This window comes from Phialemonium atrogriseum, assembly GCF_030411735.1.
Source record: "Phialemonium atrogriseum strain 8032-3 unplaced genomic scaffold QBC33scaffold_6, whole genome shotgun sequence".
Taxonomy (NCBI): Eukaryota; Fungi; Ascomycota; class Sordariomycetes; order Cephalothecales; family Cephalothecaceae; genus Phialemonium; species Phialemonium atrogriseum.
This window is the reverse complement of record NW_026848143.1, coordinates 807,309-826,919: the sequence shown is the minus strand read 5'-3', so window position 1 is coordinate 826,919 and position 19,611 is coordinate 807,309. Positions and strand designations below refer to the sequence as shown.

Below are 19,611 nucleotides of genomic sequence, written 5' to 3'. Positions count from 1 at the left end.
TGAGAATATCTGGATCGTAAGAGGCTGGGGTCAATATCCCGCATTATCGAACGCCTCGCGATAAGTGCCTCACTTGACTGAGCTTGGCATATATCTTTGAGTTCCCTATTTCTGTCAACTTCTGAGTCCCGTCCCAGTTCGGATGCGGCATTTTCGCACGTCACGCGGGGATTCACAGGGTTACTCGAGATGACCAAGGACCAAGCAAGGCGCTGGCCGAGGATGAGGCGATACAGAGGAGGATACATGTCATATCCAGGAGATAGGAGTCTACTCTTCGTCCAAGTCTTGCTGCATTTCCATCTCTGCTTGCCCGTTAGTCTGGACTCATCTCCCACGCCATGTTAGCAACTTACGCCAGATTCTGTTTGCCGAATCGGCAATCACCTTCGCTTTGGCCAGCAATTTTTCGGTATACTTCTCTTCATCCTTTTCAGCAAGGCGGAGCTTGTTTGGCTGTGCCTGCAGGAGAATGGGAACAAGTTCGTAGGGATCGGCGTTGGCGACGGCAGCCACCGTCTTGAATCCGTTATCCCAGAAGATACGACTGTTAAAAAGGAAGATAGTCAGCCAAGCACCTCCGATATCAACCTCGACTTCCTCAGAAGACTTACGCAGTCCTGCTCTTGATAAAGGTGATCTTCGCCAGTGCCAACAGATCAGCCCTTGCTCCAGCCTTCAATCTGTCAGAGAAGTGATCCAGAGCGGCTGCCATCGCCCTATTCAATGTTTAGTTAGCTTAACAGGGAAAAGCCGAAGACCTCCAACCTGGACCTTACCCCCAACCCATGTATTCGCAGAACTTGATCATCCCCGCGGCAAATCCTTGACATGTTTGGGAAAGGTTCTGGACGGCTCCCCGAGGAGTACCGTACTTCTGTGCTACGCGGTGGATGGGTACTTCATTGCACAAGTCCCGGAGCTGCAGAGCCAAGTAGAACCTGCGATATCGCAGTGCTACTTCTTTTTCCTCCGCTGTCGTCTCCTTCATATTGCCTCCAGAGACCCTGGGACAAATTAGCCGTGATTCGACGCCGAAGCCAACGAGAGACCCTACATCTTGCCAACCAAACTTGGCTTCAATCCAAGGAGGCCCATGGCTCTGAGGCCACTGTCATCGAGTCGCTCCATCTCATTCCAGAAAGCGCGCCAATTTATGGTCACGCTTCCTAAGTCATGCACCGGCGTGAAGCTATAGAGCACATGCATATCTCCGTCCATGACGAATGCTTGAAGCGCCTTTTTCAGCTCGTTGTGTATGAAGACTCCGTCCTCTGGATCGAGGGATGATGCAACTATCGCCTGACCCAGCTGCGTGACTTGAAAGTTGGAAAAGGTATCCACGGAGATGAAACCCATCGATTGCAAGTCTGTGAGGCTCGATTCGACATTTGATTGAATAGACTCGACAGCTGCCGAGTATGAAAGCATGGTTTTCCCGACGAAGTCATCTAGAGACTCCTTGCTAGTTGCAAGCCGAATAGCGATGGCCTCAAGTATCGCCCTGGGGTTATTAGTCGGGCGGGAAGGCTTGACATAACGCACAGTCTCCTCTTACCTTTGTATCCGACGTTTATTGGAGATGAGGCAGCTTGAGATCTGCGGAAGATCTGCATTCATCAGGTCCACGACTTCCTCTAGGTCGGTTGGACGACAGCAAAGATAGGTTTCGCCAACTTCATCTTTGCCTTTTCTTCCCGCTCTACCTCTCATTTGGCGACTGATAAAACGGTTAGCAACGTCACCAGGTATCCAGGGAGGGGGACCAATACAGAAGAGAAGGACCGACAAGGTCTCGGCCCATGCGAGCGTTATGGAGGATCACCCTCCTTGCCGGAACTGTGACGTCTGTGAGCTAGTGCCACGAAAGACAGGTAGACACGGGGCGAACTGACGATTTATGCCGGCAGCGAGTGAGCAGGTTGCAACGCACACCTTGATCACGCCGCTATCATAAGCATTGGCAATCAGGTCTCTCTCCTCGACCGTCAGACCAGCCTATTCAAGTCAGTGAGGTCCCAGATCCTAGGGGTCGGAACGTGACTGACATCTGCAGGTGTCAGCGCTGGAATATCGGGCAATTAAACAGACACACCTACGGTGGAAGCCCACGCCACGTGGTATCGTTTGCTCGAGCGTCCGATCCAACCCCGTGCTCAGACTCCTGAGGTTTCCGAGTAGGTCTATGCGCCTCTCCTGGACCGTAAGGTCTGCCTCATTAAACGATGGCATGACACGGCTAATCAGAAGTGCGTTGGACTCGCATCCCGCGCGGGTGCTGGCGAACACCAACGCGCCGTATCCAGACCTTGCCGTTTCGTTCGCAAGTGCGACCACGGCGTTGAGGACCGGATCCTTAAATTCCTTGTGCGTAGACTCCCTGATGACTCTCGTCGGCTGCAGCCGGGACTGAGAACCATTGTCTACGTGGGTCGCCGCCTTGATCAACTGGCTGGTTGTTCCAGCTGGGTATATCCTCCCTTCGTACACCAGATGCTCTTCGATAGGCACTGGCCGATAATGAGTCTCGAATGAGTGGCCTTGCAGCCAAGACTTGAGGAGGTTGATGTTCTTGAGCTAGTCAGCAAGCAAACGCCAATCTTCGGGGCTCAGCAAGAGGCTAACCGTCAGTGTTGCACTCATTCCAATTATCTGTATTTGGTGCCCCACGCAAAGGAGCTTAGTTGCCATGAGCTCGAGGAGATACCCACGATAGTCATCATCGATCATATGCAGTTCGTCCAGGACTACAACTCGCAGCTTGGGGATTGAGCAGTCATCTATCGCGGTGTTCACGAGAGAATTCGCCTGAGCATCCATCCACGTTAGTTGCAACCGGACCAGACGGAGAGGCGGGAAGGGGCCAATGACCTTCTCGATGGTGCAAACCCCAATATCGAAGTCGGCCCAGGTGGCCTTGACCTTGCTGCCACCGAAAAAGCCTACAACCCTTACGGTATCTCTGTCAGGCCGCCTGGCCCAGAGCTTCTGGTTGCTCTCCTCCTGCTTCTGGCCAAGGGCCTCTCGTGAGATGCCCTGCACAACATTTCGGAGCCATCGGACTTTCTCCTGCACAAGAGCGACGTATGGGAGGACCAAGAGCGCCTTGACATCGGGATCCTCCAAGACGCGTTTCAGCATGAGAATATCGGCAACTAAAGACTTCCCCCCACCAGTTGGCGCACTGTAAACCAAGTTCTTCTCACCCTCCAAGAGGCCTGGTCCGAGAAGGCAGTTTTTTTGCCAGGGATAGATAGTTTTGATTCCGAGTGAGTAAAAGTTAGCTACGAGTTCATGGGATAGGCCATAACGGCCATGGGCCAGAGACAGAAGAGGATCGGCAGTCGAGCCAGGAGTGGCGGAAAACTCTTGGCGCTGAGAGTACTCAGACGAGCCATCTGGGATACAACCTGCCGAGGAATCTATGATGCTCGCTGTGAGCCTTGGCGGTCCTATGGGGGCCGTCAATGCTGGGCGGGATGCAGATGGTCGTCGCCGATTGTCGGTGACGACTGACACACCACTCTGAGTCTCGATCAATGTCCGCTTGTGGCCAGCAACAGGATCTGTCTTATAGGTCTGCTGGGCCTCCAGTGCAGACTGAATGGTGGTTTTATGCCATATTCCAATATTGTTCGCCATGTCGGCCGAACGCAACCTGCCTCCCGCGCCGCCAAAGCCTAAGCTTTATGGCTGATAGGATCGGTGGAGGGACATCAAAGCTGAAGGGAGAAGCACCGGTGCAGCAAGTAGAGAGAGGCTATCTCTCGGAAATTCAGGATAGCTATCCGAAGAGCAAGTGGTCGTGACTCTTGGAAAGCGATGGAAAGCAAGGCAACTGGGCAAGATATGGAAGTTCACGGTTGTGTCGCGTTGTCACCTGCATTGCCACGTGGGGTTGGGCTCAGGAGCGGAGCCTGGACTTGGAGCAGCCCCACTCGCCCCAAAAAGATGCCCGCAGCAACACCGCATGGGCTATGAGCGGAGGCGGGACGTTCCCATTGTGCTGACCCCCTGCAAATTTTGGGGGCGCCAGTGGCTTGTTAATTGACTTGTATTTTACAAGGCAACGGCACCCGTTGAGAAGTACCCAGTACTTCGGAATATCATTGGATGGGAATTTGGGCGGGTGGGCTCAAATAGGTTGGTTGCAGCCGCCAGAACAACGTCGAGGCGCCCCCGGATGGTGGTTTTCCTCATTTCAGGATTGAGGGATGTGACCAACAAGGCGAAGAGAACCCGCCGAGCCCGCCTACCACCTCATGGCAATCGCGCGCGTTTATATAAGAAGAATCCCAAGTTTCGGGCTTCCCCCTACCCGATGCTCAGCCGACGTTAGTGTCTCCATACCCGTGCTCTACGCCACACGTAGGTTAGGTAGGTAGTGTACAACATAGTGACCTACCATGTCATCATCATCCCTCGCTGCAGCAATCACCGAAGTGCTCTGCACGCTTATAGTGAGGCCTGATAGTGAAGATAAAAATCGGATCTCAAGTGATGACACAGAGTGGCGAAGGCAATCAGCGACTAACTACTCAACTACGTGACCGGGAATGCGCAGTTCTTGGCTGGAATGTCAATTGCAGCAATGCCAGACATTGTCAGCAGAAGGGGGCGGGCGCCTGTTCCCCATGTCCAGTGCTCGATGCTGTCGCTGATGATGTCGCGAACTTGGTCCGTGAATCAGTGGTATAATGATATGGGAGGGTGGCGATATCAAATATCAGGAGGTATTCCCACAATCTCAATTTACGGGATGCTTAGCCAGCACCTCGTGATGTTCCAGGTTAACTCCAGAACTTTATCGGCGCCCAAAGACAGCAATAGGAGGATCGGAGCGCCCGTCAGGGTTGTAAAAATTACCCGACATGAGGCTTGTACCCTGGACCCAGCCAGGCCGGTACGTACCTCCGTACCTTCCAAACGTGTTCCGGAGCGGGGCGACTTCAGTTGCACTTCGTCCGCCTCTTCTGCGATGCTTGCGCCATAAAAATATAAAAATGGGAAGAGGTCGTGAAGTCTGGGACACAAGGAATGGGGGGAAGGAACACAGATATGCGCTTTGCTTGCAGTTTTCAGGTTCTCATTGGAGAGTTCTTTGATCCATTTCGCTCTCATTGGGTTTGCACCACAGTAGTTTAACCTGACGACCACGATCATGCCCACCACGGCCACGCGTTCTGATTGATGATACTGTAGGGAGACGGGACGCTTTTTGGGGTGGGAAAATTGTTGACGGAGCGGATTCTTTTCTTCTTTCCCAAAGAAAACCGCTTCTCCCTTCATCTCTGCCAGGACTTGAAATCGCGTACTGCACGGAAGCTGGGGCTATCCATACAGGACAGACCTCCCACTCAAGACACCGATATTTACACCCCCTGCCATGCCAAGCCAAGACGAGGAAAATACCCAACGGATGTACAGTTTTAACTTTGAAACGTTGCGCAGCAGTGTTTCTACACTCGGTCCTTCCCGACTCGGACCCAGATCTCTTCGCAATAAATCCGGAATCTGGAAATAGCTGGAGAGTGCGAGAATTGAAGATAAGTGATTCTGTCGCTTGGTAAATACCTACCTCACCTCCAAGGTGGCATATCCGAATTGCACCCGCTGGTAGTGCTTCATTTTCGGGGGGTGGGGCCCGTCTGTCTGTCTCGCCATTAGGCAGGCTGACGGGAAAAAGTGACCCTAATCTTGAGAGGCAACCACTGTGTGAATACTTCATCCAACGCAAATTGAACAAGTACCTCGAGGTCGATAGGTAAGCCGATGGTGGGTTACTACCTGGGTCATAGAACGAGCCACAGGACGCACAAGGATGCGTGCCGGCAGATGCCGGGACAACGCCGAGCCTGGCCACGACTACCTAGATGGCGGCGTGGAGGGCATCTAGCCAAGTGAGAAAATACCTAAACTGCAGGACATGGGTGCGCATCCCCTTGGTTGACCTTGCAATCGGGGCAGTGGATATGCGGGCTGGGGGGAGGTACCAGGTAAGCCGTGGAGAAAGTAAAAATGGCGGGGGGGAATAACGGATGCGATTTCAGCGGATTGTAACAGATTTGGCCAGGGCAGTAGGTATGAAATCGATAGACAGCGGCTTGGGGAACTGCCAGGGGCGAAGGAATATTGGGGTTATTAAGGTGGAAGACGGAAAGACGCAAGAGCATCATGGCCCCAATCTCCCCAATGGGTTACATGTGTCGTTTGGCAGGCTAACACACGCACGCGCGCAGCATATGCGTACAATTTGTGCGAAGATCAGGACCTGATATGTGCCCCATAATAAGTCGATGGAAATACGTACCTTCTGCCCGCCAGCACACCAGCGCGCGCGCAGCATATTTCCCGCCCTGCTTTTCGCTTCCATGGATGAAGCTAGATCCTATGCATATTTGCTCGTCAATTTGATCAGTGATACTAGGTAGCTATCTAGATCGCCAAGGTAGGTCACCACGCCGAGGTAAGTACTGGTAGTTACTACGCAGTATGTGGATGCCTGCTCGCCACGCCTGCCACCTAGTCATTGTCTGCCCCGGCGAGAGAGGAGAGAGGGAGAGAGAAGAGGGCAGGAACTGCCGCGAGAGACCCTCACTGTCGCTGGCCCAAGGCCAGGTAAGGGAATCAGAGACCATCTACCTAGAGCAGATTTGACGGGGTGGATCGGGGGTGACGGTTGGATTTCACGACAGGCCCATTGGGAGAAGGGAATGGAGTGATGTTGATGAGATTTACAGTCCCAAGTAACATTGAGGTACTTCCATCGGCCTGCATGAGCGGTTTGGCCGCGCGGGTGGGTTGGAAAAGATAGAGAATGTGGGATCCCTGACCCCTGCAAGTACGCGGTGGCTACCTTTGACGACACTAGTGCCTGGCCCCACTAAACCGAAGAAGGGTTGTTGTCGATGAAAAAAGGTCGGGGGAGGAAGCATGGCGCCGCCTTGCTTGCCCAGTCCAGTCCCAGGCCGGGCCCCCCAGTCACACCAGACCCAGACGTCTGTCCCATTGTCCATCTCTCCGGCTTCCATTCGCGCACCCTCCTGCGTGGCCCATTGGAGATTTCCCCCTACCAGCCTAGGTACCCATAGTATGGGCCGTACGCAGTACACAGAGAGGTACAGCACCTAGCTAAAATACCTTACCCTGTCTGCTCTGCCCGGCTGTCCATGCCTACCTTAAACTTAGGTTACTTTTGACGTTTCTCACTCTTCGCTTCTCCTTCCTCTACTTCTTCCCTTTTTCTTGTCCTCATATATCTCTTCCCCCCAAATTTCCCTCACCTTTTTCTCCCTCTCGCGAGGGCCCCATGCTTACTTGCTGTGCCCTCTCAAATCCCGACTACATTTCCGTCACATTCCCCCCCAAGCCTGACCTACGCATACACCTCTTCTCATCGTGACTCGCTTGTCACTTTATATGCCATCCTGTCGCCACAGCCCGGCATCCCGCCAACCTTCCAACCTCGCAACCTGGCTGTGGTGTCGGCTCCGAGGATCCTGCTCATTCCCCAAGATATCAGCACCTCGTCACCTACGCGATTGGCTAATATCCATCAGACCTGGCCATCTCTTTCTCACTAATACATTGGAGAGCACCTGACATCCCACCTGCTGCGGCTTATGGATTGGGACCTGGCCCATTTCCGTGTTCGCATACCACCACTATCCTCTTCTGCCGTCTTTTCCTCTCGCGTATTTTTTTGCGAGAGTCGCCTGGACGACCTTGCGTATCCTCTTTTCTGCGTCGCTGCTTTTCGTCTTGTGCCATGGCCCAGAAATCGCAGAATGCAGGCGATTTTGAGGTCCACTCCAGTGCATCCTCTGCCGCCAAAGATGCATCGGGAACCAGCACTGCAAGAAAGCAGTCCGCCACACCAACCATGAATGGCACCGTTTCGACGGTGCTGCCCAAAATGTCGGATCTAGCCCCCGTCATTCAAACCATTTCAGAATCATCACAGCCGATGGAGAAGTCTGTCTCGAATGGCTCAAATGGCTCTGCCAAGGACGCCACTGGCGAGACCGCGTCGCCTTATGGCACGCGCTCTCGTAATCGCAACGGCAACTCACGCATCAACTACGCAGAGGACAAAGACATGGACGTGGAGATTTTTGAAATGTACCCCGAGAGGCGAGATGACGATTCCAAAAAATCCGCGAGGCAGCTACTTCCGTCAAGTGCACCCCAAGGCAACATCCTCCGCGCCGGCACTGGATCGTCGAGGAAGCCACTCCCCGACGACAGCAAGAGCAGCTCTTCCCAAAGCGGCACCAAGGACAGGAGCGCGGCCCCGACACCTGGCTCAATCTCTGGCACCAATTCTGCCACTTCTGCCTCGATTTCGAGAAAGCGCAAGGCCGCCTCGCAGCCAAGTGTGGCGGCCAACCAGGCGCAACCAGCGTCAAATGGGCACTCCGCCGCCCTTCAGAAGAAGCTCGGGGCGGTTTTGCAGGGCGGGAATGGCTATGCTGAAACTAACCTGCTAACCTTTGAGAACTGCGGGGCACGGCCGAAAGGTGGGAAAATGGTGGCCGACGACGGCACGGTTCTGGAGGTCAACAGTAAGTGCATCATCAAACTCCTACGTTTATTTTTGATTGATTTATTTCATTTTTCAGTTATTGGGGGGGGGGGGGATTTTTTTTTGGAGCCCCTCGTTTTCTCCCCCCGCGTCCTCGAGTTGCTGGCGCGTGTTTCTAATTTTCGCTGGCAGATCACGTCTACCTGGTCTGCGAGCCACCCGGCGAGCCCTATTACCTGGCCCGCATCATGGAATTCCTGCACAGCAAAAACGACAGCAGTAGACCAGTCGACGCGCTGCGCATCAATTGGTACTACCGACCAAAGGATATTGGCCGCAAGGTGCAAGACACCAGGATGGTTTTCGCAACGATGCACTCAGACATCTCTCCTCTGACCTCGCTGCGAGGCAAGTGCCAGGTCAAGCACAAGTCGGAGATCCCGAACATGGCGGAGTACAAGCGGTCGCCGGATTGCTTCTGGTACGAAAAGCTGTACGACCGCCACATCCAGAAGAACTACGAGGTCATCCCCACGTCGCAGGTCGTCAACGTGCCCGAGCGCGTGAAGAAGGTGCTCGACGAGCGCTGGAAGTATATTTTGGTGGAGCAGGGTCGGGGTAAAGAGCTCACCAGTGCGGTGAAGCTTTGCAAGCGATGTAGCGGCTACTGCGCCAGGTCAGTCTTACAGTTCCTACTGTCGGTTCGACCGAAACATTTTAGGCCGCCCGGGGCCAATGAAGTGCGAGCTAAGCGCTGACACATCAAACAGCAACGATTCGGTGGACTGTGCGGTCTGCCAAAACACGTATCACATGAACTGTGTCCGCCCGCCCCTGCTGAAGAAGCCGTCACGTGGTTTCGCTTGGTCATGTGCTGCATGCAGCCGAGCACAGGAGAGGAAGCTGGAGGCCCGCCACACGCCCAACCTTTTGGATTCCAATGCTAATGGCGAGGAGGAGGAGTATTTCGACGATGAGGAAGACGACGGTGCCGGCGCCTGCACCGGCGGCACCACTCCCGCCAACGAGGAACACAACGAGCCCGCGACAGCCGAGCAGATCTACCACGCCAGCCTGTGGCCCTACAGGTACCTAGGCATTCACTGCAAGGTAGAAGACGCCTTGGACTATGACGACAGGATCTTCCCCCGCGCCAGCACGAGGCTAGGCCCCCGCCACCAGGCTAATGTCCTTCCCTGGCCCGGCCGCCCTGTTCGCTACGTCAAGCCGCTAGAGATCAAAAAGTCGAACAGGAAGGACGGAAAGCTCAGCAAAGAGGTCCAGGCTGCGATAGAGCAGGAGCGGATCAGGCGGGAGAATCGGCCAAAGTGGATCCAGGATGAACCCCCAGGCTACGTTGCCCGGGGTGAGGACTGCGCCGATGACGACCCGAACAACACGGCGCAGTTGCTCTGGAGGCCGCCGGAGGCTGTCGGTGCCAATATCTCAAACAAGGCAGTGGACGACTTTATGGAAAAGGCCAGGTCCGAGGCACCGACCTGGGGACTTGCTCCAACCTCCACTAACCTCCAAGACATTGCAAGAGATGTTCTGTTCAAGAACGGCTTCGACACCAAAAAGGCCATGCGGGAATTCTTGAAGGTGCCCAAGTCGGTTTTCAAAGAGCCGGAACTCACACCAGCCGAGCAGAAGAGATTCGAGGACGGCGTCCAGAAATTCGGATCCGAGCTGCATAGCGTCATGAAACACGTCAAGACCGTCAGCTCCGCTAACATCACACGCTACTATTACAAGTGGAAGAAGACGGAGCGCGGTCGGCAGATCTGGGGCAACTATGCATCCAGGAAAGACAAGAAGGCAGCCAAGAAGGCCGAGGCGACTGCCAATAAGCTCGCCGACGATGTAGCGGACGACCACGATGATTCGGCCTTCGACGCCGAAAAGGCTGTCGAGAAGAAGAAGAGCTTCATGTGCAAGTTCTGCTCGACCAAATCCTCACGCCAGTGGCGACGAGCCCCGAATGCATCCTCAACGCTGGTTACCGAGAACGGCGGCAAGAACTCAAACAAGGACAAGAACGCCCAGTACATCCAGGCCCTGTGTCGCCGCTGCGCCGAGCTGTGGCGTCGCTATGCCATCCAGTGGGAAGATGTCGACGAGGTTGCCAGGAAGGTTGCCCAGACCGGCGGGCGAGGTTGGAGGCGGCGGGTCGATGAGGAGCTCTACAAGGAGCTGCTGACGGCAGACGAGATGATGAACAACACGCGGTACCGTACGCCCGATCTGTCAGCAACTGCCACCCCAGCGGCTGGCCCCAACGGAGATCAGGCAGGTCAAGAACCGCCGCGGAAGAAACTCAAGGGCCTGCCGGACAGGGAGGCGGATCAAAATGGGTCGGACTCGGGCAGTACGTCGGCTGCGAAGAAGAAGGAGAAGGTGGTCGCGAAGCCGGCGCCTCCGGTCGTACCAGAGATTCCGAAGCCGAGGACCATGCCCTGCGCTATATGTCAACAGCTGGAGCCGCTGGGTGCCCAGCACCTGTCCTGCAGGGAATGCCGGATGACGGTTCATCGTAACTGTTACGGTATTGTCGACAACAGGGCCCCTGGAAGGTGGACCTGCGACATGTGCACCAATGACAAGAACCCTCAAGTATCGATCGTGAGTTTTGCCTCCTTCCTCCCCAAGAGTCGTTGCGTGCTAACGGGTAGGGTTACAGCACTACAAGTGCATCCTCTGCCCCGTGGAATACACAGAGCACGACTTTGTTGAGCCGCCGAAACCGTCGCATAAGAAGAAGACGGAGAAAGAGCGCGAGCGCGAGAGGGTGGAGCGCGAGAGTGCGCAGAAGGCTGCCAACTACTACAGGAAGAAACAGGAGGAGATGAACCGGCCTGTCAATCCCCGCGAGCCTCTCAAACGAACGGCGGACAACAACTGGGTCCACGTCACCTGTGCGGTATGGACCCCGGAGGTCAAGTTTGGTATGGCCAAGGCTCTCAGTCCTAGCGAGGGGATCCCGTCCATCCCGCGAGCGAGATATGCCGAGGTGTGCAAGGCGTGTAAGAAGCAAGGCGGTGCCTGCGTGGCCTGTCACCAGTGCCGTGCCCCTGGTAAGCCGAGACAAGACAACCCCTGGCGGCAAGAGGGCCGGAGACTAACAAGCTGCAGTGCATGTTGAGTGTGCTCATCAAGCCGGCTACCTGCTTGGATTTGACATCACCCCTGTCAAGAGCTCTCGCCGCGACCAGTTCAACATCGTAACCATCAACGGCGAAAGCGGGACCATGGCTGCCGCCGTTTGGTGCAAGGACCACGTGCCCACGAAGACGATTGTTCACCGCATGCAAGACACGGTCGACGACAGCGGCCTGAACGCCCTCCAGCTCTACGTCCAGAACTTCAAGCAGGCCGATCTGACTCTGACCGGCTGCGCGAGAAAGGCGAACCAGATCTCCCTCGCTGCGAAGATGTCCTCGCCGCCGCCACCAGCGCCGCCAAACCGCCGAGCCTCGACTACCACCCTCGTCAACGGCGATCGCACCGAGCAGGCCCCGCCCTCCCTGGAGCCCGGGGTGAAGGTCTGTCTCACCTGCGGCATCGACGTCAGCCCCAAGTGGTATCCCATCGACCAGGCACAGGAGCGGGGGCTTACGAACGGCCATTATGGCCACCTCGGCGCCGAGGCCCAGAAATTCGTCGAACAGCGAAATTTCCAGTGTCACAAGTGCAAGAAAGCGAACCGCCAACCGAACCCGCATCTTCCAAAGGCGCCTTCGCCTCAGCCGGAGCCGGTGCGGCAGACTTCGCAAGTCCCCCTGGGGGCCGCAAGCCCACCGCCACCGCCAGAGGAACTGAGACATTCAATCAGAGGTCCATATACATGGTCGCCCCTGGCTCAACCTGGTCCGGCTGCGGCTCCGGCTCCGGCTCAGATCCCACCGATGGCGCCACTGCAGGCACCCATCCTCGGGCCCCCCCTCGCCGGACCCGTCGGGCATCCTCCGGGAGGACCACCGCCGGTGACTATCCCGCCTCCTCTGCCTCCGACTATCGCGCCTCGCGGCCCGCCCGTCCAGCCTCATTCGTATGCCCATCCGGGCGGTTCATACAATGACTGGCACAGACCCGCTCCTCAACACGCGCATCACCATGTTCACTCGCACCGCGAGGTCAATGGCGGGCCACCTCCTCTGGCGCCGAACCCTATCCCACCTCTGGCTCCTCCCAACCATCTGCGACCGCCGCCGATGTCGAGCATCTCACACCCCCCGCCGCCGCCGGCTCCGGGCCCGCCAATGCATGGCAGCCACGTGGGGCAGCCCCCGTTCGCGAACGGGTTGCCCCTGTCTCCTCGCCGTCTCAGCGGGCCGCACCCCGCTCAGAACGGGTCGCCGTCATACATGACGTCGCCGTACCACCATTCTGTGAGCCACCAACCAGAATATGCCAATGGGGGTGGTCAACCTCTCTCATCCATTCTGCGCCACCGCACGCCTCTATCCACACCGCATGGGAGCCCTCCAATTGCAAGAGATAACCTCCCGCTGAATCGGGAATCAAGCAACCCCCCTCAGAGGGATGGACGTCCGCCCAGTGGTGCGAGCGCTAGTCCATCATTGCGCAATCTCCTCTCGTGAGACTCGGCTCTTGGCTCGAGCGGGTCGTCTCACGAATAAGACAGCAGCAAGCTAGCCGTGCGGCTCCTTCCCAAGACGACGATATGAGGGATGGGATGCTATCAGTCGATAATCCCCGAGGGAAGACAGGACTGTCTCTCCATGTATGATAATTATGTACGGTACTTCATTAGATTTCAGTGGCGTTTTAGTTGATTTCGGTCAGGCCGAATATACCGGCCTCGGGACAGGAGATGATATTATGGGCAGCAAAAGCGGAGTTTAGGAAAGACATTGTAGCATAGATACCGTTTTAACGGTGTATTAAAAGGCATCGGAGAATGATCAGCGTTGGGGCAATACACAAAGTGGTTATACTCCATTGCCGTGCCCATGACATGTCGGCATATCTATCACAAAGTGCCTCGCAATCACCCTCGAGGAGGCGAGGGCGTCCTATGATGAGGGTGGCGTTCCTGTGAGCTTTCTAGGCCCCCCGACCTTGCCTGCTCTCCGTTCTCCCAATATCAACATGTCTCACACACTCTCTCTCTCTCTAGATAGGTGCAGCTCTGTTCCCCAGTCTTCTCCCCGACTTTCTGAGAGGAAGGACTCCGGATTTGGAATCGAGACCACTCACTAACTCCCGGGATTTGCTGATCGGATGGGGTGTGGTGGTAGGAATGAGGATATTGGGGTTGAGGAGAGGGTTTACTCGAAGGAGGGAGAAGGCCGCCAAGCAGGAGTGAGCCAAGACGGTTCTACCGGGCTAGGTTGGAGGATACGATAATGGAGGAAAAGTCTGACACTCTAGGGACGGAATTGCACAATACGAGAGACATTGTATGCCCTGACTGAGGAGTACTGGCTCGTTATTCTATCGCATATTCCCCTAGCCCAGCCCGAGATAGCTGCGTTATTGGAAAGGAAGTTATGGCAAGCACTACTGTTCTGCTTTGGTCTCAATATCAGTACAAACCACCGATCTCATCCCGGGTTGCCCATCAATAGATCGGCCGGGAGCCACACTGGCGGTCGGCGGCAACCTCGGTGTCTCAATATCCGGCTTTTCAGTATGCCGCTGACAAAGGGGTTGTTTGTGGTATAAATAGGTTTGCCACAATCCTTGAAAGCAGCGGTTAGCCCCCGAGTTGGATGGGGCTTTGTCAGCAGCACAGAAAGAATAAGCCATGGAGAAGAGGGATCCCAGCAGTGAGAGAGTCAGTCTCCACCGTGACGAGCCACTCTACTGCAGAGTACTGTACTGTACGGCGTACCCGGTGGTTTGGAGTTAGCCTCGGTCCTTGATTTGAGAACGCCTCCACTGAACCATTTGCCATTCAAGCTGTACCATCCTAGCGTCAAATGCACGAGCCACAGGCAGCCCCTGGTGTGTGCCTGGACGGGATTCTTTCGGATTCCTACTAAGGGAGTACCATAATAATCGTTGTCAGTCTCCACTAGCCAGAGTCATCTTTGGCGTATATAATCTACGGAAGATACCTGACTGCAGGTACCCCTGCTTGTATTGCATTAACAATCCCAGCCACACTCCAAAAAATTCGATCGCCTTCCATCGAAGGCTGAGTGGAGGAAGGCGATAGACAGCCGGTGAAATTCTGTAGATTCTTCAGAGCCTCTCGCCTCTCCAAGTTAATTTATTTGAATCTTCGCCTCGAGATCACAGCGGGACCCTTCCACTCGACGAAACAATAGCAACATTTCACCACGCATATCCAAGTGTTCTCCGTCTCGAACGAAGCCGTCAATCCGCTTCGCGCTCACAGGGCGGGCACTTTCCCGATTCTCTTGGTTCTGGTATGTTCATGCGAACCTGCTTTAACTACTACGTACTCCCTGCCGTTCGTGATTCACCGTCATATTAGACTTGTTCGTTGCAGGCCTCGAATTCTTGGTCTTCTGTTTCTCTTTTTCTCGGTCGTGCTCAACACCCTCCGTTCTCTCCTCACTTCGCACTGCGATACTATTGCACTCTCTTACTGAATTCCAACCCAGGCGCATTTCGTCGGCTCTCCAAACATTCAACTGTCCGATTAAGTGCCGCAACTTGACAGCACAAAGTCATCACGACGCTCTTTAATCTCGACTTGGACACATTAGCGCATCGTCAAGATGGTCAAAGAAACTAAGCTCTATGACCTCCTCGGCGTAAGGATCCCTGTGCAGTCTGGCATGTCCGTTCAATTAACTAACTGCTGCGGATAGGTCTCACCGACTGCCACCGACCAGGAGCTGAAGAAGGCCTACAAAGTCGGAGCCTTGAAATATCACCCTGGTAGGCTCTCCTCCCGCGCTATTGTCCCCGGCTTCTCGTGATTTTATTGATTCTAATTCGCCTCCTTCCAGACAAGAACGCCCACAACCCGGCGGCCGAAGAAAAGTTCAAGGAGATCTCACATGCCTACGAGATCCTCTCCGATTCTCAGAAGCGGCAGGTCTATGACCAGTATGGCGAGGCCGGGTTTGAGAATGGTGGCGGAGGCGGTATGGCTGCCGAGGACCTGTTCGCTCAGTTCTTCGGCGGCGGCAGCTTCGGCGGAGGCCTTGGCGGCATGTTCGGCGGCGGCATGCAGAGCCGCGGACCCCCCAAGGCTCGAACGATCCACCACACCCACAAGGTATCGCTCGAAGACATCTACCGGGGCAAGATCTCGAAGCTCGCCCTTCAGCGATCAATCATCTGCCCCAAGTGCGAGGGCCGAGGCGGAAAGGACGGCGCTGTCAAGAGGTGTGCTGGTTGCGACGGGCACGGCATGAAGACGATGATGCGACAGATGGGCCCCATGATCCAGCGCTTCCAGACCGTCTGCCCCGACTGCAACGGCGAGGGAGAGCTGATTAAGGATAAGGACCGATGCAAGCAGTGCAATGCCAAGAAGACCATCGTCGACCGGAAGGTCCTCCATGTCCACGTCGACCGTGGCGTTAAGAGCGGCACAAGGGTCGAGTTCCGAGGCGAGGGCGACCAGGCCCCCGGCATCCAGGCTGGCGATGTCGTCTTCGAGATTGAGCAGAAGCCCCACAACCGCTTCACACGCCGAGAAGACGACCTTCTTTACAAGGCCGACATCGAGCTCGTCACTGCTTTGGCCGGTGGTACCATCTATATCGAGCATCTCGATGACCGGTGGCTCAGTGTTGATATCCTGCCAGGGGAGGCGATTGCACCGGGTAAGTTGAGAAGCCGGGATGGAGCTTACTAATTCCTTGCTAACGTGATCCCAGGCGCGGTGAAGATGATCCGTGGACAGGGCATGCCATCCCACCGGCACCACGATTTCGGCAACATGTACATCCAATTTACCGTCAAGTTCCCCGAGAAGAACTGGACCGAGGATCCTGCCGCTTTCGACCTTCTCCGCCAGGTCCTCCCAGCTCCGGCCTTGATCAACGTCCCGCCAAACGAGGCGATGACTGAGCCGGCCGACCTGGAGGATCTTGATAGTTCGGCCGGTGCGAGAGCCTTCGGGGCCGGTGCTAACGGCATGGCCATGGAGGAGGAGGATGAGGATGGCCACCCTCATGCCGAGCGCGTCCAGTGCGCATCGCAGTAAACGGCACTTGGGGGGAGGTCGGAATGGTAGCATGGTAGCATTGGTGCGGTGTGGTTCGTGCTTCTCGATGCATATTCCAACGTTCGCATTGAATATGACCTGCTAGGAGAGGCCTTGTTTCAGGGTATGATTTCTACGCCGGAATCGTGCCCGAGGACCGAAATACCCACCTTCCCTTTTCCTTTGTTGTTACGAGATGGGACCCGCTCGCGGCCGATGAGCTTCTCGGACGGAACTGGCACTAATGAAAGGGAACGAACGCGGCATGCATGGTGACGGTTTCATTTCTTCCCTATTGCGTTTCATTACAAATCAGGCCAGGTCGACGGCGTTTTGACAGGGATAGAGAGGCATCTGGCTTGCTTAGCTGCAAGATGTAGAGATCACGTTGCTAGTTTATTTTCCCTCGGCAATTGATTTTATGATAAGGCGAAAAGCTATCTACTTTCCCCCGCTTACTCGTCGTCGTGTCCCATCTTGCGCAGCGTCGTCTCGGTGCTGTACAGGGATTTGGTGAGCTCCTCCCGCGTGATGTCCGCCTCGCCGTCGTCGAGCGCCTCGTCCGCGACCGGGAACGGCGATGGCTGCCAGCTCCCGGACTCGCCGTCCCAGCCGAGGGTGACGAGCGAGGGGTCGCCGACCGCGTCCCGCGGGGCATCCAACGCGGCGAGCAGCTGCAGGCCCCGCTCCGTGTCGAAGGTCACGGCATCCAGTAGATTTCCGGCGAGGGGGACGGTCTGGGCGTGCTGGAGGCTGTTCCCCTCGAGCCGGAAGCAGAATAGCACGGGGACCCTATTTCCAGAGTTAGCTTGTCAACAGCCAGCATTTATTCATGGGTCACAACTCACGCCTCGCACGCGGCGACAACCCAGGTGGTGCCGCCCGGGTGGTGGAAGGCGCGCAGGGTCGAGACGGCGAGCTGGGCTGCCTCGGGGAGGACGGCGCACACGAGCGGCAGCAGGTCCGCCGTGGAGAGCAGGGCGCCGGCGAACCAGTCCCAGACGAAGAGGTCGTCGTCGCCGCCGCCCGAGACGAGGAGCTCGGGCCTGCCGGGGACGGCGCACAGGCGGCTGACGAACTCGTCGTGGCCGAGGCAGTAGGCCTCGATGACGTGCGCTTGGGGCGGGGGGCGCGACACGCGGATGTGCTCGTCCCGGTCGCCCGTCACGATGTAGGAGCGCCCGGCCCGCGTGGTCAGGGCGATGGCGGTGAGCATGGACACATGGCCGAGGAGGAGGGTGTGCTCGAAGGTCGCTGTGCGGGCCTTTTCGACCTGCTGCGTGACTAGTCTCTGGTTCTGGTTCGCGAGCGCCTTCAGGTTGCGCTTTGTGTGCACCGTCAGCGTGTTGGCCTGGGGCTTGGCCGGCTGCGGGGTCGCCGGGGTTGCCGGCGTGGATGGCGCGGATTGGGGCGAGCCCTCGGCGGGGTCGCCGTTGGGGATCAGGGGCAGGGAGAAGACGTCCCCGAACTTGTCTGCTGAGAGGATCGTCTTGTTGTCCGGGGTCAGGACGATGGAGCAGGGCCGCTTTGGCATTGTTCTGGGGGGCGGTTAGTCACGTTCTCTCACTCGTAGGTTTAGATGGGATCTGGTTCTTGCCGTTGACCGAGTTGTACGAGGTTTCCCGCGCCGTCGTGCTCGAAGACCCAGATGGTCTTGTCTGATCCAGTAACGGCCACCACATGCTTCCCATCCGTCGTCGCCGTCAGGCACTGGATCATGGGCGGCTCTGCCGGTCTTTGGACGGGGTGCAATGCCTGCGACTTCTTCTTCTTCGCACGCCTCTTGGACCTCCTGCTGGGATGCTTCTCGCCCCCTTCCTGGCCCATCTCCTGATCGGGCTCCTCCTGCTCAACCTCCTCGCTGTTTTCCACCTTTCTCCGCTTAGGAGGCGGGCCAGAATCGCCGTCTTCCACATTAGGGTTCTCGGCATCACAGGACATTGGAGTCGGAACACTTGAGCCATTCTCCCGTGCGGGTGTTGCGTCTGACGGCTCATCTTTCCTCAATGACGGGTATTTCCACGTGAAGAGATGAGATCCGTCTTTTATGCTGAAAGTATGAAGATTGCAGCCTCGGGCGGCCAAGAGGACGTCGCCGCTGACGAGCAGCCCGTGATATGGGATCTTCATTTTAACCCGGTATCGATCATCAATCTCTACTCTTCTGCGTGGCAACGAGCTGGTTACGCAACGTTCATTACTCTTAAAGCCTTTCATCACCCACCAAGCTGTGAAAATATGGTCCAAGCAGAGTGCGGGACCTGAAAAAGCACGGACACCCAGGAAACTTTTCGGTTGGAAATATATCACGTGGGTCCGGATCGAGAAAAAGGGGCTCCGCCATCATACCCCTTATTCATGCAGCTGGATGTTGGCTGCAGTAAGTACCCGCAACACCATAGAATCCACGACAAGCGTACAGAACGCGAACCATACAACACTATATGTCCATCGTCCCCCTTCCTTCTGGATACCCTGCCAACCCTCACCAATAGGGCTTTTTTGCGCTCCTAGGCAATTTGCTACTCACGCGAGAAAGTTTTGCCAGGTGGTCGCAAAGCTGCCAACAATTGACATCAACGGTGACGGCAATGGTGATGGGATGACAATGGCAACGGCAGTAGCAATAGACAACGATGGCAACAGCGATAGACAACGATGGCAACAGCGATAGACAGCGACATCAATAGCAACTGACAAAAATGGCAACAGTGACTGATATCAATGGCAACTGCAACTGGCAAGCAACTGCAATGGCGATGGCTGTGGTAAGATACAGACCCAGGCGCGCGCAGGAAAGCCCCACCAATAACCCTTGACCGTTCCCTCCAGTGACCATCGTCCTCCTCTCTCTTCTTCTCCCCACCCCAACGCCACTTCCAGAGTCACTCCCTTCTTCTCTTCCTCCATTCCTTTGAGCTTGCTGGTAGGT

At 56.0% G+C, this 19,611-nt stretch overlaps 5 protein-coding genes across 5 annotated transcripts; 2 read left to right on the top strand and 3 right to left on the bottom strand.

Annotated features, from left to right (window-relative positions):
• Positions 1–270: 270 nt before the first annotated feature.
• On the bottom strand, positions 271–3,642 carry QBC33DRAFT_446985 (P-loop containing nucleoside triphosphate hydrolase protein; the record flags this gene model as incomplete). The annotated part of the gene is made up of 11 exons (XM_060424407.1): positions 271–305; positions 357–547; positions 615–719; positions 780–1,007; positions 1,058–1,504; positions 1,559–1,720; positions 1,773–1,839; positions 1,896–1,998; positions 2,092–2,571; positions 2,626–2,808; positions 2,872–3,642. 11 exons carry the CDS (start codon positions 3,640–3,642, stop codon positions 271–273), a joined length of 2,772 nt encoding a protein of 923 aa, XP_060285867.1.
• A 1,397-nt stretch (positions 3,643–5,039) lies between these two features.
• QBC33DRAFT_329549 (uncharacterized protein) lies at positions 5,040–5,916 on the bottom strand. The gene is made up of 2 exons (XM_060423658.1): positions 5,818–5,916; positions 5,040–5,750 (listed from the first exon to the last, which is right to left on the bottom strand). The coding sequence occupies exon 2, from the start codon at positions 5,726–5,728 to the stop codon at positions 5,087–5,089; it is 642 nt and encodes a 213-aa protein (XP_060285866.1). The 5' UTR covers positions 5,729–5,750; positions 5,818–5,916; the 3' UTR covers positions 5,040–5,086.
• Positions 5,917–7,685: 1,769 nt separating this feature from the next.
• Positions 7,686–13,510, top strand: QBC33DRAFT_329512 (uncharacterized protein). Its single transcript, XM_060423657.1, has 5 exons — positions 7,686–8,564; positions 8,717–9,200; positions 9,295–11,146; positions 11,205–11,598; positions 11,657–13,510. The coding sequence occupies exons 1-5, from the start codon at positions 7,769–7,771 to the stop codon at positions 13,123–13,125; spliced, it is 4,995 nt and encodes a 1,664-aa protein (XP_060285865.1). The 5' UTR covers positions 7,686–7,768; the 3' UTR covers positions 13,126–13,510.
• A 1,727-nt stretch (positions 13,511–15,237) lies between these two features.
• On the top strand, positions 15,238–16,679 carry QBC33DRAFT_447209 (putative chaperone dnaj 2 protein; the record flags this gene model as incomplete). Its single annotated transcript, XM_060424421.1, has 4 exons — positions 15,238–15,273; positions 15,331–15,400; positions 15,472–16,296; positions 16,351–16,679. 4 exons carry the CDS (start codon positions 15,238–15,240, stop codon positions 16,677–16,679), a joined length of 1,260 nt encoding a protein of 419 aa, XP_060285864.1.
• A 244-nt stretch (positions 16,680–16,923) lies between these two features.
• Positions 16,924–18,958, bottom strand: QBC33DRAFT_329506 (uncharacterized protein). Its single transcript, XM_060423656.1, has 4 exons — positions 18,904–18,958; positions 18,277–18,843; positions 17,528–18,217; positions 16,924–17,471 (listed from the first exon to the last, which is right to left on the bottom strand). Exons 2-4 carry the CDS (start codon positions 18,807–18,809, stop codon positions 17,135–17,137), a joined length of 1,560 nt encoding a protein of 519 aa, XP_060285863.1. The 5' UTR covers positions 18,810–18,843; positions 18,904–18,958; the 3' UTR covers positions 16,924–17,134.
• Between the last annotated feature and the right edge of the window lie 653 nt (positions 18,959–19,611).

Excerpts from the sequence above, each read along its gene's own strand:
- QBC33DRAFT_329549 (XM_060423658.1), bottom strand. The coding sequence starts at position 5,728 with ATGAAGTATTCACACAGTGGTTGCCTCTCAAGATTAGGGTCACTTTTT.
- QBC33DRAFT_329512 (XM_060423657.1), top strand. The coding sequence starts at position 7,769 with ATGGCCCAGAAATCGCAGAATGCAGGCGATTTTGAGGTCCACTCCAGT. Across the intron at positions 9,201-9,294 it reads TGTAGCGGCTACTGCGCCAG|CAACGATTCGGTGGACTGTG; the intron begins GTCAGTCTTACA and ends CACATCAAACAG. Across the intron at positions 11,599-11,656 it reads TCACCAGTGCCGTGCCCCTG|TGCATGTTGAGTGTGCTCAT; the intron begins GTAAGCCGAGAC and ends AACAAGCTGCAG.
- QBC33DRAFT_329506 (XM_060423656.1), bottom strand. The coding sequence starts at position 18,809 with ATGAAGATCCCATATCACGGGCTGCTCGTCAGCGGCGACGTCCTCTTG. Across the intron at positions 18,218-18,276 it reads CTCGTACAACTCGGTCAACG|AACAATGCCAAAGCGGCCCT; the intron begins GCAAGAACCAGA and ends ACCGCCCCCCAG. Across the intron at positions 17,472-17,527 it reads GTTGTCGCCGCGTGCGAGGC|GGTCCCCGTGCTATTCTGCT; the intron begins GTGAGTTGTGAC and ends CTCTGGAAATAG.